Source organism: Pelobates fuscus, chromosome 9 (genome assembly GCF_036172605.1).
Source record: "Pelobates fuscus isolate aPelFus1 chromosome 9, aPelFus1.pri, whole genome shotgun sequence".
In the NCBI taxonomy this organism is placed as follows: Eukaryota; Metazoa; Chordata; class Amphibia; order Anura; family Pelobatidae; genus Pelobates; species Pelobates fuscus.
Window position 1 is genome coordinate 152,868,739 of NC_086325.1, and position 16,972 is coordinate 152,885,710.

Genomic DNA, 16,972 nt, shown 5'->3' on the forward strand with positions numbered 1-16,972 from the left:
TTTTTTCGCCAAACAAAGGCAGCGGGACTTGGTCGTCGAGTGTCTGGAACTAAAATCGGACACTCGACTTCCCAAACACCGGTCTCCATCATGCGAACGCTGGAACTAGTGATACCGATTAGCTAGGAGAGCGCTATTCGGTACAAAGATGCACACGAATGAGGGGAACAATCGCTGCTAGGAGCCAGGGGAATTCATTCGGTACTTTTATGCATTTCTTCCCTTTTTCTGAAGTGACCGGCAAAACCACACGAACCTCTGGAACTATTTTGGGCAGTCCGGCCCCAGTGGACCGGTCACAAAGGACTTCCATACTTTTTGCGAACCCCTGAACCGATCCGGGTGAAATTTGGATATGTTGGTCACCCGGATCGGGGCTATCAGGGGATATAGTATTTGTGGGGATACCCCAGGTATAAAGGGGTGTTCCAGAAATTGGGGAAAATAGTGAATTTTCAGCCTGGAGATAATTAGGTTGTTACTATATCAGACCTGATTATCTCCAGGACTAGGGGAGGGAACTGCCTGTTTGTATTGGGTGTGTTTTATATTTTTACTGTTCGGGATTGGATAAATGTTACTCCTCCCTGTGGGATGTCCCCTTGCATGGGGACCTGCATAAAAAGCCATGTGTGTGAATAAACGTTAGTTCTGCTTGTATCCTGAACCTGGACTCTGACTGTTATTTGGAATTCGTATGCTGTAACGAGGGAATTATCTTATGCAGCTGTTATATTCCGTATGGACTTCGTCCCTGTAACTACCGAACCGGACTCTCGCTACCTTAGGCTCTGACCGTCCGGGAGGAAACTACCGAACTCGATTTGGTTAAACGTGGTTTCCTTACAACTGGTGGCAAGCGGAGGGATTCGAATCCCGAATGGACATTGCAAACCAAGCAAGGGAATGAATGGCTCAGCAGTACCAGCTACTTAAAAGAACCACACTAAAGGATTTACTGGAAGCTCGAGGCAGAGTGGCAAGTAACAAGACAAAAGCCACGTTAATTGCAGAATTAATACAGAGCGATAATACCAGCAACACAGAAATGGATCAAGAGGAAGAAAACGTGATGCAAAAGGACATCCGATGGATGCTCAGTCTGTTGGGACCCAACCCAGCTACAGAGGCGGTCCTGCAGGTCATGGCACAAGCTAGACAATCGCAAAAAGAGCGAGAGGACCGGGACAGACCGTCACAGGGGGATTTACTACACTCCCCGGGAAGTACTGGGGAAATACCAAAGAAGGTAAACTATGCAGCCTTTAAATCTTTTAATGACAATGAGATGGAAATTGACAGTTACTTGCAAGACTTTGAACGCCAATGTGCACTGGAGGGATTAGACTCCACGAAATGGGCTGCAGTCATTAGCAGTAAATTGTCAGGTAGAGCAGCCGAGGCGCTGCGAGCAGTACCTGAGGGGGACATACATAATTATGAAAAAATAAAAGACATTTTGTTGGCCAGATATGCTGTAACTCCGGAGGCATACCGGAAAAAGTTTAGAGATCTGAGAAAGACTGGGAGAGATTCCCATACGGAATGGGCATTTCGGCTACAACGGGCGGCCCGCAATTGGATGAAGGGCTGCCAAGCAACCACCCTGGAGGATGCTTTGCAACTTATGTTACTGGAGCAATTTTTTAATCACTCTGCAGAGGACATAAAAGACTGGGTTAAAGATAGAAAACCAAAAACTGTGGAGGAAGCCGCCAGGTTAGCGGATGAGTATCAGGATAATAGGAGGAAGGAGCAAGGGGTGAGCAGACCACCTTTTAAGCCTAACTACCAGGCTCCAACAACCCCTACCCCTCCTAGACCCTCCATGAGTAACCCTTCACCGAACCCAGCAAACACACCACGTCCCCCTGCAGTGTGTCATTATTGCAAACAACCAGGGCATTATAAGAATCAGTGCCCTCGCTTAAACCGGGGAAGCTGGGAAAGACAACCCCCACAACAACCCAGGGCAGCTGCTCATTGTGTGCAACAGGAAGGCACAACCGGTGTTCCTAACCAAGAAGAACAGTGGAGTGTGTTACACGAGGTCAACCCAGTTCAAGCTGGGGGTGACAACCGGGACCACCACCGCCAATGGATTACCGTAGATGGCGTGGGGGCCCGGGCTCTGAGAGACTCTGGGGCTACTTTGACTGTGGTGCAACCTCACACGATCAGAGCGCAAGCTCGCACCGGACGCACAGTCGCTGTGAGGGTGGCTGGGGGCGCTATCCACAAACTGCCCACCGCTAATATCCTTGTTGATTGGGGTTCCGGGTCCAAACAGCTGGAGGTGGGGATTATGCAAGAACTACCCGCCGAGGTTTTGTTGGGAAATGATGTAGGATGCTTGACCTCCCAACTGGCCCGAGACCCCCCTGCCGAGGCATACCCAGTTACCACCCGAGCTCAAGCCAGACTGGAAGCTCCGCTGCACTCTGAGGAAAACCAGGTAAGAGTCGAAATACCCCCCTTACCTCCCTGTCCTTTCTGGGATACCCCCCAGGGGTTTGAACAAGAGCAGCGTACCGATCCCACATTAGAGGGTTATAGGAAGGCAGCGGCCGTTACCCCAGGGAACAACCCACACGAAAAGTTTGAGTGGTATAAGGGGTTGCTGTATAGAGTGACCGAGGGGGTGGGACAGGGGGCCACCCAGGTCATCAAAAGACAGTTAATTGTACCCCGTAAATTCCGGGCTGAATTGCTAAAACTCAGTCATGACATTCCCCTAGCAGGACATTTGGGGGTTAAAAAGACAAGAGACAGGTTAACCCAAACCTTCTTCTGGCCCAGGGTCACCCAGGACCTCAAGTATTACTGCAGGACGTGCGACGTCTGCCAAAGGGTGGGAAAAAGGGGAGACCTTCGGAAGGCCAAACTTCACCCATTGCCCATTATAGAGCAGCCCTTTCACCGAGTAGCGGTAGATTTAATAGGACCCCTCAGCCGACCCAGCCAGTCGGGCAAAAAGTTCATACTAACCGTGGTCGACTACGCCACTAGATACCCAGAGGCAGTCGCCCTCACCAATATAGAGGCAGAGACCGTGGCCGAAGCCCTTATTCAGATTTTCACCCGAGTAGGTTTCCCACAAGAGATCCTATCCGATCGGGGAACTCAGTTCACGGCTACCCTGACACAACAATTGTGGCAGAGCTGTGGGGTGAAACCCCTGTTCAGCGCCCCGTACCATCCCCAGACTAACGGGCTCTGTGAACGTTTCAATGGCACTCTAAAACAGATGCTAAAAACCTTTACGGAGTCCCACAAGAACTGGGAAAAATTCCTCCCCCACCTTCTGTTTGCCTACCGTGAAGTGCCCCAGGCCTCCACTGGGTTTTCCCCCTTCGAACTCCTGTACGGGAGAAAAGTTCGGGGCCCACTGGAGCTCGTACGGGAACACTGGGAGGGCAATACAGACGAGGGGGGAGTCCCTATCGTCCAGTATGTTCTGGAGTTCCGGGACCGTCTGCGGGCGCTCACTGCATCGGTTCGGGAGAACCTGCAGACGGCCCAGGAGGACCAGAGGAAATGGTACGATAGGGGAGCCCAAGATAGAGTACTAGAATTAGGGCAGAAGGTGTTAGCTTTGAGGCCAGTTAAAAAGGATAAGCTACAAGCCGCATGGCAGGGACCATTTAAGGTAGTAGAACGGGTTAGCGAGACCACCTACATCGTGAGCAAATGCTCAGATGAAAGGCTGACCAAAGCCTTCCATGTGAATATGCTCAAACCATACTTTGAGAGAACAGAGGATGTGGGCGCCGTGTGTGCGCCCGCCACAGAAGATAGCGAGGGACTACCCCTCCCCGATTTACTAGACACCGCTCCCTGCACTATTGACCAAGTAAGCTTGGGTCAAAATTTAAACCCCCTGGAGAAAGGTGAGGCCACGCAACTGCTGCAGAGATACCAAGAGATGTTTTCAGCCACCCCAGGCTATACCTCCGCTGCGGTACACCGCGTGGAAACCCAGGGAGAGACGCCACTGCAGCAACAACCATATCGGATCCCGGAAGCAGTGCGTGAGAATATGCTCACCGAGTTAAGGGATATGTTACAGTTAGGGGTAATAGAACCCTCGCAAAGTCCTTGGGCCTCCCCGGTAGTACTAGTGCCGAAGCGCGACGGTACCACGCGCTTCTGTGTAGACTATCGGAGGCTTAACGATCGTACCATAACAGACGCCTACCCCATACCCAGAATAGATGAGCTCTTAGACCGTATGGCGGGGGGGAACTACTTGACTACCCTGGACCTGTGCAAAGGTTATTGGCAGATCCCCTTGGAGCCTGCGGCCATCCCCAAGTCGGCATTCGTCACCCCTTTCGGGCTATACCAATTCAAGGTTATGCCCTTTGGGATGAAGAATGCCCCGGCTACCTTTCAGAGGATGGCCGATAGGCTCCTGGAGGGGTTTCAGGACTTCGCATGCGCGTATCTAGACGATATTGCAGTCTACAGCCGCACATGGGGAGACCATCTGGGCCATGTGTCCAGGGTACTCCAACGAATCCACCTCGCAGGGCTCACGTTAAAACCCGACAAATGTCACGTAGGACTGGCCGAGGTACAGTATCTCGGCCACCGGGTGGGCTCCGGTAGACAGCGTCCAGAACCAGCTAAGGTAGAGGCCATAGCGAACTGGCCCCAACCTCGGACCAAAACCCAGGTACTAGCCTTCTTAGGGACGGCCGGTTATTATAGAAAGTTTGTCCCAGAGTACAGCGCCCTGGCCAAACCCCTCACCGACCTTACCAAAAAGGCCCTTCCCAAACAGGTTTCCTGGACCCCAGAGTGCACGGACGCTTTCCAGAAGCTTAAAGCGGCATTGAGTGAGGCTCCTGTGTTGGCAGCACCCGACTACACTAAACAATTTCTTGTACACACAGATGCCTCCATGTTCGGACTGGGAGCCGTGCTAAGCCAAGTGGGCACAGACGGCATGGAACACCCGGTGGCATACCTCAGCCGTAAACTGTTACCCCGAGAAGTCAGCTATGCCACCGTAGAAAAAGAATGCTTGGCCCTCGTGTGGGCACTCAAGAAGCTACAGCCCTATTTGTATGGGCGGGCATTTACCCTTATGACGGACCACAACCCCCTGGTATGGCTTAACCGGGTAGCTGGAGACAATCCCAGGCTATTACGGTGGAGCCTAGCCCTTCAACCTTATAATTTTACTATGCAGTACCGGCCCGGAAAGCAAAATGGTAATGCGGATGGCCTGTCACGCCAGACCGAACTGGACTCCTAAACCGCTACTTTTCTCGGACATCCCCAAGCCAACCCGACAGGGTCTAGGCGGGTATGCCGACCTATGGACTTATAGGGGAGCAGTGTGAAGAAATGACTATATTATTCGATATGTTGTTGCATAGTTCTTGCTTTTTGTGTACTTTTCATTCGGCAGATGGGTCTGCCGAACAGAGACCCCCCCTGGCTCACTTAACTTCAAAGCCGGCATCACTTTCACCCTCTATGTGTGCGGTCAGCGTTCGTACTGTCGAACGCCACGTGGCAGAGAAAACCGCGGCCATCTTTTTTTTCGCCAAACAAAGGCAGCGGGACTTGGTCGTCGAGTGTCTGGAACTAAAATCGGACACTCGACTTCCCAAACACCGGTCTCCATCATGCGAACGCTGGAACTAGTGATACCGATTAGCTAGGAGAGCGCTATTCGGTACAAAGATGCACACGAATGAGGGGAACAATCGCTGCTAGGAGCCAGGGGAATTCATTCGGTACTTTTATGCATTTCTTCCCTTTTTCTGAAGTGACCGGCAAAACCACACGAACCTCTGGAACTATTTTGGGCAGTCCGGCCCCAGTGGACCGGTCACAAAGGACTTCCATACTTTTTGCGAACCCCTGAACCGATCCGGGTGAAATTTGGATATGTTGGTCACCCGGATCGGGGCTATCAGGGGATATAGTATTTGTGGGGATACCCCAGGTATAAAGGGGTGTTCCAGAAATTGGGGAAAATAGTGAATTTTCAGCCTGGAGATAATTAGGTTGTTACTATATCAGACCTGATTATCTCCAGGACTAGGGGAGGGAACTGCCTGTTTGTATTGGGTGTGTTTTATATTTTTACTGTTCGGGATTGGATAAATGTTACTCCTCCCTGTGGGATGTCCCCTTGCATGGGGACCTGCATAAAAAGCCATGTGTGTGAATAAACGTTAGTTCTGCTTGTATCCTGAACCTGGACTCTGACTGTTATTTGGAATTCGTATGCTGTAACGAGGGAATTATCTTATGCAGCTGTTATATTCCGTATGGACTTCGTCCCTGTAACTACCGAACCGGACTCTCGCTACCTTAGGCTCTGACCGTCCGGGAGGAAACTACCGAACTCGATTTGGTTAAACGTGGTTTCCTTACAGTTTCCATAAAAGCAAACAGACGAAATAAGTGATAAGGCTAAACAAAGTTCAGCATAAACATTTCAAACCAATATCCTACCAAAGTGACACACAAGCCACAAAGAATCCCTCAATGTTGAGGCACAATCGGGTATCTTTCTCAGAGGGCAGTCTAAATAAATGAAGGACTTAATTTAATAGTTTTGGATTAACTTTTTTCTACATTGCTCCCTAATTTAGTATTTTTAAGTTGGATTGCCATATTTAAGGATACCAAATAAGAGTTAACTGCTAGACAGTGCCCTAATTTGGAATCCTTAATAAAGGCAAGGCCTCATCAGTGTACCAAATCAGGGGACCTGCTGTGTTTAGTAGATAGCTCCACAATGTGGTATCCTTAATTATGGCAATAGCACATAAGGGCACCAAATTAAGGATCCCTCTACTAAACGACTAAAAGACCAAAATCAAGAAAATCAAGAAAAAATAAGCCCTTTTCTTAATTTTTGCTCTTTCGGTTGCTTAGTAGATTAGTCCCTAATTTGTTATCCTTATGACAATGAATTGATTTTAAATAATTTGTTTTGATTTCCGTTGCCAAATTCTGATGAGATTAGATTAGGAACAAAACAAATTCTTTAGTTTGGGGTGGAGAACATATTCTTGGAAAACAGTCCCTTTAACACCTAATTTTATCATGTAATGCAGGGGTGGGGAACCTTTGGCCCTCCAGATGTTATGGACTACATCTCCCATAATGCTCTTAGAGCCATAATGCTAGCAAAGAGAGATGAAGTCCATAATATCTGGAGAGCTGAAGGTTCCCCACCCCTGATGTAATGCCACAGCCGACCCACGCAATGCTGCTGACCATTTGCACCCCTTCATGGCCACAGTATTCCCATCTTTTAATGTCACCTTCCTGCAGAATAAGGTAACATGCCACAAAGCACACATCTCTCAAGTTGTTTCCATTAATGTAAATATGTATATTTATTTTTTTCAGATAAAGCTGGTTAATAAATTTCAATGTAAATCCATGTCTACTATGGCACTAGTCGGAGAGATACACGTGGTTCCAAGCGGGAAAGTTTACAGGCAGATCTTCGACGCAGAGGTACAACTAAAATATCATATCGTGGCAATCCAGGACAATCTAGTCAAGAAAAATAAACTATACAATAAACTATACCATACAATACATTTTGTGTATTGTGATGTAAAAAAATGGCTTGTAGAATCACTAGACTGCATTTACTTGCTATGCTCATAATAATGACCATGAGAATATATATGTGTATATATGTCTTTAATAAGTACTATGCGGTGGAAGTTAAAACAAATAGCATTGTCCACACAAGACTCTATTAGGATTATCCATTAAACTGTGAAATCTTGGGAATTCACTAAGGAATTGAATAATTAAGGCAAAATGTAAAAGATGGGAACATAGCAGACTCATTTTTTTCTTTTCAAAATCCTAATTACCTTTCTATAGGCTATAAGAAAAGAACAAAACTCTCCTTTGACATGGCACACAAATGATAATGAAATATCCCAGTGATCCAAGAGCACAAATGGCAGAGCTGAAAGCCTTAGCTGGCTTGGAAAATGTAATCAATTTTGACATAGCAATTGCAATTTCTTAGTGAATTCCTTAAATTTGGTCAGTGAATTTCTGGATGAAAAGCTCTCCTTTGAATTATGTGGTAAGTCCTGAAGTAACTAAATTAAAGAGTTACTCCAAGTAGCATGACCCATTCATTGATTTGAAGTTGTCATAGTGCCTAGAGTCTGTGTGCGCAGTGTTTTTTTTAAGTGCTGCACATATGGAGGGTAACCCCTTTTGCTGCTATAACTTCTCTTCTGGCAGTGTAATTACGACGTCATTAGCCAGCCAGGAACATGAGGTCCGGGCTGGCTAATGTCATTCTGTGCATATTCCAATGCACAGACTTGCATTCATTGGCTAAGAGCTTTCAGCTGAAGCTCTAAACCAACAAATGGCTGTCAGAAACCACTTCTGGCCTCTCCAGTTCTGCAGAAGTCAGCCGTCCCTCACTGTCCACTGGAGAACAGCCCGCCCTAAGAGGACCCAGGTAAGAGGGAAAACTGTTGCAAAATGGTTTGTCCCAATTAGCGGAAATAAGACCTGGGCTGTAGTAGTGATGATGCTTGAAATAAATATTTAAAAGGAGCTTGAGAAATATACAAATAGAACAAATATATGGCATGCTGGAATGCTGTGTTGGTGCTTTCAGTGTACTTGTGGTATCGAATGAGAGGCTGCCCAGCCCACTATAATTAAGGAAAGAAAATGCCATAACTTATCTTGATACACAGGGCTGTTCATTATAAAGGACATTTCTGGTGCTAAGGTCTAAATCCAGAGCAATCGACAGGAACATTCCATTGTTTTCTATGGTGATTTGTGCACTTTCAGGATTTCTCTCGAATCTGCCAATATGATTTGTTTTTGTGTGTTTTCTTTACATCCAGAAATGACCAATAACAGAAAATGTTGCCAGCACTAACATTCTAGAAAGCCCCAGACAAAACACATGTGGAAAAGTAATCATGTATATAATTTATTGAGTACCGGCTATATAAAGATTTAATTATTTTCTTGGATTGGAAGGTCCAGCTTGTGCGATCTCTTGGCGAAACACGTAGTAGGGTGCTGCAACATGGGACCTTCTTGGACAGTGGGAAGTTATCTGCTAGCAGAGAGGGACGTACACAGACAGCTGGGCTCCTGTCTGAACGACAACGCACATGGGTGGACTGTATGCCTTATGATTGCAGCACTGAAAATCCTGTTTTAATCAGGTACTGTACAGCACTATGTCATGTGTACAGTATTTGTTTGTTGGAGTTGCAGTTTATCAATGCACACATATGAGAGGCAAGCCACTGAACCATAAGGTCAATATCCTAGTTTAGGTACCATTGGTTATATTGTTATTTTGGAAGATCCTCTAGATTAGAGAGAGTGTCTAGAATCACATTAAAGTAGATCTTCTGTGGACACTGTCCACAAACTCTCTATTTTTAATGCATATTAATGCATTACAATATACAAAGGCAGTTTTTTTTCTATTTCTATCCTATAAAAAGATGCATTTCAGCTGCAGAACTTTCTACAACTAATCCAACCCATGCCCTATTTTGCCCATCACTAACTTCCTTGTTATTGCTGGACATCGTCCAATCAAATTCATTCTCATTGAAAAGCGTTGAATGCAAACTCCTGTTTCTCTGTGAGCCATGCCACTGGCCAATCTAAATCTGATGCTTCTTTTAGAAAAACATGAGAACCACTAAAATGGAGATTGGGATCTCTGAGATGCCAATCAATCCTGTGAGTCAACCAAGGTTGGACATTCATTTTTATAGCTTTGTATCACTTTCTTATTTAAATAATTGTTGCCTATACAATACATTTTTTTTCATAGAGAAAAAGAATCATCTTCTATCAAGGAAGCGCAATTGAGTGAAGATGCGATTGCTGCCGGTGAAGTCAGAGGTCTTTGCGATGTTGTTGGTAATGATTGTAATCTTTTCAAATATATATTTTTTTAATTAAATTAGGTTTCATTTAATTGTCAGGGTTTGGGAGAAAAACCATAACCACCTTTGGTTTAAGACCCACATTTTGGCACATGGTAGGCAGCCAGAAATACCTTATTATTATAGATTGTAAGCTCTATCGAGTAGGGTCCTCATCGACCTATTGTTCCTGTAACATCTTGTAATTGTCTCATTAATTGTTAATATTTTGTTTTATAAAATGTAAAAGAGCTGCGGAATATGTTAACACATTATAAATGTCAAAAATGGTGGACATATATATATATATATATATATATATATATATATATATATATATATTTCAGGCTTTCTGACAGTTCTGCATAAACAATGCTGCCAGCAGAATGTAGAATGAATTTGCTAAATTAACACTATAATCTCTGTAACAATTTCATCTCATTGAATTGGTTATACTGCCTGGAGTTCCCTTGTGCTATTCCTCCATTTAGTGTTAAACTGGCCACCCTGCATCCAAGCCCTCACTGAATAAGTAACTACGGCAGAGATTACACACTTCTTCTAGCCATACCAGTTGATATCTGCTGGGGACTCTCGAATAGCAAGAGAGAACATTTTAAATGGTTTAATGCTGAATGGAAGGACAGTGTCAAGGGGAGTCCAGACACTATAACCACAGATGAAATGAGATGAAGCAGTTATAGTCCTTATAAAAAGTGCATATGTTATTTAAACCTGCACATTTGATTAAAGGGACACTTTAAGCACCCAGACCACTTCAGTTCATTGAAAAAGTCCTGCACAGTGTTCCTATTGCCCTTAGTCCTTCAATGTAAAGATTGCAGTTTTACAGATACTGCAATGTTTGAATTGCAGGGTTAAGACAACTCTAGTGACTATCAACCACACAGCAACAAGAGGCGCTTCCGGGATTTTACCCGACTTTTGGTCGTCTAACTGACTCAAGATGTCCTCAAACTCTGCATGAGGACATCCAGCATCAGTGAAAACCCCACAGGAAAGCATTGATTCAAGTGCACATGCGCATTAGGGCCCCCCCGATGGATGGCTTTGTAGGAGGTGGAGTGCCGACCCAGAATCGATGGACATTGGTGCTGGAATCAGGAAAGTGAAGAAAGGGTTTTTATCCAATTATTGTCGGGGGGGGGGGGGGGGGAGGGGAAGGGAGGGCTAAGGAGGAGGGAGTCAGGTTTGTATTCCTAACACTTTAGTATGCCCTTAATTCATTCACTTCCCTCATGCATATACATTCTACATACTGGCTTGCAGCTGAATTCATGTACTGCATGATCTAGTGATATGTTTCCTGAAAAAGATGGTGGAACAGGTAATCTTACATGCAGCACAAGAGTTCTCAAGCAGTCTGTCAAGATATGACCCAAGAGATTTAATACTAGGTTAAAAAAAAAAATACACAATATGTAGTGGAGTAACAAATTTAAAATGTAATAATAAAAATAGATTAGGAGGTGTGATAGCCAATACCCTCTTTAAAAAACCCAAGGTGGTATTGGCCATCTCTAAGTCCTCCTACAGTCTCTCAGGTGCAAACTGCAAAGAAATAAAAATCATAAACATATAATGTGCAACTATTGATGTTTAACAAGGCATAGTGAAATAGTGTGACTTATGCCCTGTCCCTGCTGATTCCACTGTTTCATTTTACTTCACCCAAAAACTCTTAAAGGGACACTCTAGGTACTGTAACCACTTCATCTCATCGAAGTAGTTCTAGTGCCTGGAGTCACCTGACATATTTCCTCCATTCAGTGTTAAATAATTTTTTAAAAATATTTTTTTAATTTAAATTGTGAATGGTTTATTGCTAAACAAGTGTCCCCGGCAACTGATAGCCCATCCCCTCTGTGCTGCTTGGGCTAATGAAGAAGCTAACTGCCCTTAGCCTATCACAGCTGCCCATTGCTGATATGAATTGGTATGGCTTAGGAAGAGTTTTATCTCTGTCTCTACCTTACCTTAAGTGACGTCCTGGCAGTGGGCGGAAAAGGACACTTATTCAGTTTTAAATCATTTGAAAATAGTTCACTGAATGGAGGGAAGCAGCCACAGGGCACTAAAATAACTTCAATGAGATGAAATGGTTATAGTGCCTAGAGAGTATCCCTTTAAGAGGAGATTTATTTGTTGTGAATCAACAGCAGAAACGGTGATGTAAGACTGGTTGAACACGATGGACTCTTTTCAACCTATGTAATCAAAGTGTCAAAATCGGAAAGGTGTACTAAAAATTGGGCAATCAGCAACTCATGAGACTAGCTGGAACATTATGATGAATGCATACTGTTACGATGTTGCACAACTTTTCAGGCCATGCCAGTTTAGTGGTAACATGATAATAATCTAGAATAAAGTTCTGTCAAGTATAGCCTTCAAGTTTTGTTTGGACAAGAGCTGTGTTAACAAGGCTCCTAGTGAAACTTCCTTGATGTGTTATCCCGTACTGAAGGGGTGCGCTTTGGGTGCTGGGATTTCCTTGTCTTTTGGCAAATTTTCTGAAAATAGTTTAACAAAAACCAGAGGTACTGTACCCATTGAGACATTGCAACATCATCACTACAATATGTTGTCTCAGTTATGGTACATGAAAGGTCCCTTTAAGTATTATAATATTGAAGTATGATGGTTTTAAATGTCGAATACATATTTTGTCTTTTCTATTTCAGTTGCTGAAAAGACAGAGAGTGGAATTATTCAACGGATAGTTGCTAAGAGACAAGAAAGGCATAACTCGGCAGTGTCCAACTTACATGTGGAGTTAGCTGACATAAGCAAGGTCATTCAAAGCACAAAGTGCAATGACAAAGAGTTAGAAATGATGTTGTAATGAAATAGAATTTACAATTTTAACAATTTTCCTGCCTTTTTTCAGAAAACAGAGGCTCTTGTTTTGGAAGCCGGTCGGTTGATCCAAGAACAAGTACTGAAATCGGATAAAAAAGTTGATCTCTTTTTTCAGCAGATAGAGGAGGATCAGAAGTATACAACTTATACGTTAAAAGTACATATGTGTGTTTCATTTTTCTGTGGTCGTTATAGCTATTTGCATAGCTGCATGCTGATTGGGATTTATTTCCTTCATAGCAAAACCATAAGCTTTTTGTGGGCTTAGCCACCAGTTCTCTCCAATAAATTAACTGTCTAATATCAAAACAATAGTTGTAGCATGCAACTAAAAGGGAGGATCATGAGAGAATCTCAGAGTGCTGGAATACCATTCTCAACCAAGTATACACAAATCACACAGAAGACGTATTGCCCAATTGATACTTTCTGGCTATTTCTAGCAAAACCATCCTACTAGCCCTTTTCTTTTTATTAGGATGGTATGCAGACACTCGTTGCTATGTTAACTTTAATCATGGTGTTTGGATACGGCAGGGCAACGCCAAAACAGATGGATCAACAATAGTCTGATAGTAACAAACCTTAAAAAAAGTATCCTGCGGTTCATATTATGAATAAATACTACTGGGGCATAAAGATGGACCTCTAAACTGTCACAGGTGTCCAGGTGCCCTTTGACCCCTCTTTTAGTTATATGTTTTAGTAAGGCATTCTGGTGAACCTCTTAACGGATCACTATAGTGTCAGAAAAACAAAGCAGTTTTCCTGACACTATAGGTGCCCCCACCCTCAGGGTCCCCCTCCCGTGGTGCTGAAGGTGTTAAAACCCCTTCAGTTACTTACCTCAATCCAGCGCCGGGCTCCCTCGACGCTGGTGACCTCTTCTCCCCTGTCCGACGTCAGCTCCCCCGTCCGACGTTAATGCTTTCCTATGGACGCTCTGCGCGATGGAGGCGAAAGACGGAGGATGGAGGCGAAAGACAGCCACTAAAGGCTGGATTAACCCAAAATGTAAACATAGCAGTGTCTTTGAAACTGTTATGTTTACATGCAAAGGGTTAAAACCTGAGGGACCTGCCACCCAGACCACTGCATTGAGCTGAAGTGGTCTGGGTGACTATAGTATCCCTTTAATATCAGAGGGTGTGTTTTCATTTAGAGATTCCTTCCTTTTAATGGCCACTTTTAAGAATGTGTCTAAGCATATAAAGCATTAGCACGTTTGTACAATTAGTGATACTATTGTATTATACTGACATTTTTTTGGTTGCAAATTGACATACATCAAACATATCCAATGCATTTTCTTCCAGAGTCTAAATGAGACGTGGCAACAAGTGGCTGATGAATCTTCACTTAGAAGATCTTGGATCAAAAATTTAGAGAACACCTTACTCGATCTGGAAGAAAAACGAGCAGATTGTGTAAGAATTGTACATACTGTGATCCGATTACTGTTGGGGTTGGGCTGTAAAATCATACCCAATAAATGTAGTATGAAACAATTTCTATAAATGACAAAAATAAAATTATTTTTTAACAAAATTGTTTATTTAAAGGGACACTGTCCAATTTTTTTAAAAAAATATATCATTATTTTGTAGCTATACATCTACCACAGCTGACTCCCCACCCTAGGCAAGGCCCTTTCTATTTTATTTTGCAAATCTAAGTTAAATATATAAATTCCATTATTTGCTCTTTGCTTGGCCCGGTTGTCAAAACCAAACGTTTGCTACAGTATTTGAAGAAATAATAAAAAACAGTGACGAGGAAGGAACATCATTATATCATATCATCACACACATACAAATAAAACTTAAAACAATCTGAATCCCATCTTCCAATTCTCTTGATTGCATCTGCCCAAAAACCCAATTAAGCAGCTTCCATCACAGACCCTATCTTGAAGGAATGAGAAATGTAAAATGGTAAATGGTCCAGTTATTACAAGGAGCCTGTGATTGGGTCGCACAAGGCCCCCTTTGATGTCAGACAGAGATGGGAGGTTAACGGCAGGAATTTCACAGGCTCTGGTTGTTTTGTAGTTAAAAACGTTATATTTATTTAATTTTTCGGGGGGGGGGGGTTTGAAAATTCCAAACAAAAACATCTTTAAACCCACAATCCTGATAATCTTAATCTACTAAACAAAGATAACTCATTAATTCTAAATGCAGCAAAGAAAAAGCTGCTGAAAACAAAAATACTTCAAATTGAGAATAACATAAAACATTCAAAACTTCAAGTAAATCTCCTAACACAGAATAAGTAAATGTCGTATAGCACCAGTAACTTTGAAACCTTTAAAATAACCCTCCACAGGGATGTGGAATTTATATTGCGTTACTCCCGGAGCATGCAATTCCAGGTGCCGGGCAGGAAGATTTTTTTTTGTTGGGGGGAGGGGGTGCTGGGCAGGTAGTGTATCTCCACTACCTGCCCAGACTATTGATAAAGTGATAAAGTGGAATCCTTTTATTCTGGACCTCTGTACCCCAGACTAAAACTGCTTACACAATAGGCAGCCACTGGCCGCTTGCTGTTTAGGCGAAATGGGGCATGAGGGAGGATTTAACCTCCTTTTTATTAATATCGGGGTCATAGTGACCCCCATAGGTTTTAATGTGGAGGGGGGGAGTAGGAATAGTTATTTATTACAAGGAGGGAGCTGGTAGCGCTGCCGGCTCCCTCCTTGCTGTTTTTTTTATTTTGCGCGTGCGCAGTGCTGTTTTCGTCCAAACGAAAACCAATTTTATTTTTAACGCATTTCGTTTGAAAACTAATGGTTTGCGGACGAAATTCAGATATGACAAATTACATTTTTATATAGTATGAAATCATTCGTACGAAATGAAAATTTTACTGGTGCACATGTCTATTTAATACTGGTTGATTCTAATACCTCAAACAAGCCCAAAGCAGTACATGCTTTTACAAGTGATTCATTTGCAATTGTAATATTTTAATATATTTGAATATATTTTTGTTAAATGAGAGTTCTTGTTTGTGTGAACTAAAATCTTCCACTTTTATTATTTGACATGCAAGATATTGCTAAACCATGAAAAAAAAAATATGGGGAAGAAAAATGAATAGAAAATGAGAACTCGTAGGACTGTAGGAATTGTAGAACTTTGCATAGAATGGATCGGAAGGAAGTGTAAATGGACACTCCACTGCTCAAATATTTTTTTTTTAAATCACTATTTAGTAGATATAGCCCAAATGAAAACATGCTTGCATTTAATTATGCATTTTTTTTAATTGGGGTATATGTAAAAACAGCTTGCAAGACCTGCAGTTCTTTACCTTCCCTTCTAACCCTGGCCAGACTTTCTGTGGGTGTCCAATAACAGACTTTCCAATGCAGCTCAATGGGGAATCTTTGCAAAGCAGGGGCTCTGAGCAGTTGTTGCCTCTTGAATTTAGCTCTACAGAGCTAACAAACTCAGGAAGTAACAGCACCTGTTTTCTTCTTGAAAGCCAGAGGGGTGTAACCAGGTTAATTTATAAAAGTGTCTATTGATTTATTAAAAGTGTCTAATTTAAGCTTTTCAGCAAGCTAAAGGTCTTTAGGGGGTCTGGAGTGCCCCTTTAATAACACACATTTTATTAAAATATCTAAAATACGCCCAAGGTATGTTTTACATACAAGCACAAGAAGTACATCATTAGACAAGTGATACATTTACTAAATAATGTTTGGTGCCTTTAATATTTTTTTGTTAGGAGTTATTTGTGTTAACCAAATTGACGAGCTAGCTGTTGCTAAATTTAAAACATGTATTTAGGGGAATAGAAAATGAGAGATTGTAGGACTGTGAGAAAAGCTTATGCATACAAAGATTTGTAAAGAAAATGTTTTGAAAAGCAGTATAGATGTATTGTTTTATATATCTATGTAGATATTTATTGGTATGTAAACACTTTTTCTCCCATTCAGCCACAACAGTGCTCCACCTTTCGTTTCTCTATTAGCATATATATATATGTGCACTGACATCTGGGTTCCCTGATTTAAGCACTTATAACAGCTATTAATCATTTATATGAGTCACAACTCTTGGTCAGGATCCAAAATTGTAATTACGTCATTTTTATATCTCCTCTAATAGATTGCAAGCACCTCATTTAATTAAGATCCCAGGCAACTGCCC

At 42.9% G+C, this 16,972-nt stretch overlaps 1 protein-coding gene across 2 annotated transcripts in view; it reads left to right on the forward strand.

Annotated features, from left to right (window-relative positions):
* The window catches only part of CCDC180 (coiled-coil domain containing 180), a 77,640-nt gene that overhangs the window by 4,346 nt on the left and 56,322 nt on the right, over window positions 1-16,972 (forward strand). For both annotated transcript variants that reach the window (XM_063432788.1, XM_063432789.1), the window contains exons 2-7: window positions 7,384-7,494; window positions 9,016-9,206; window positions 9,833-9,921; window positions 12,632-12,741; window positions 12,838-12,966; window positions 14,126-14,236. In XM_063432788.1, the coding sequence (XP_063288858.1) occupies window positions 7,417-7,494; window positions 9,016-9,206; window positions 9,833-9,921; window positions 12,632-12,741; window positions 12,838-12,966; window positions 14,126-14,236 (708 nt within the window). In that variant the 5' untranslated portion in view covers window positions 7,384-7,416. The remainder of the gene's footprint in view (window positions 1-7,383; window positions 7,495-9,015; window positions 9,207-9,832; window positions 9,922-12,631; window positions 12,742-12,837; window positions 12,967-14,125; window positions 14,237-16,972) is intronic.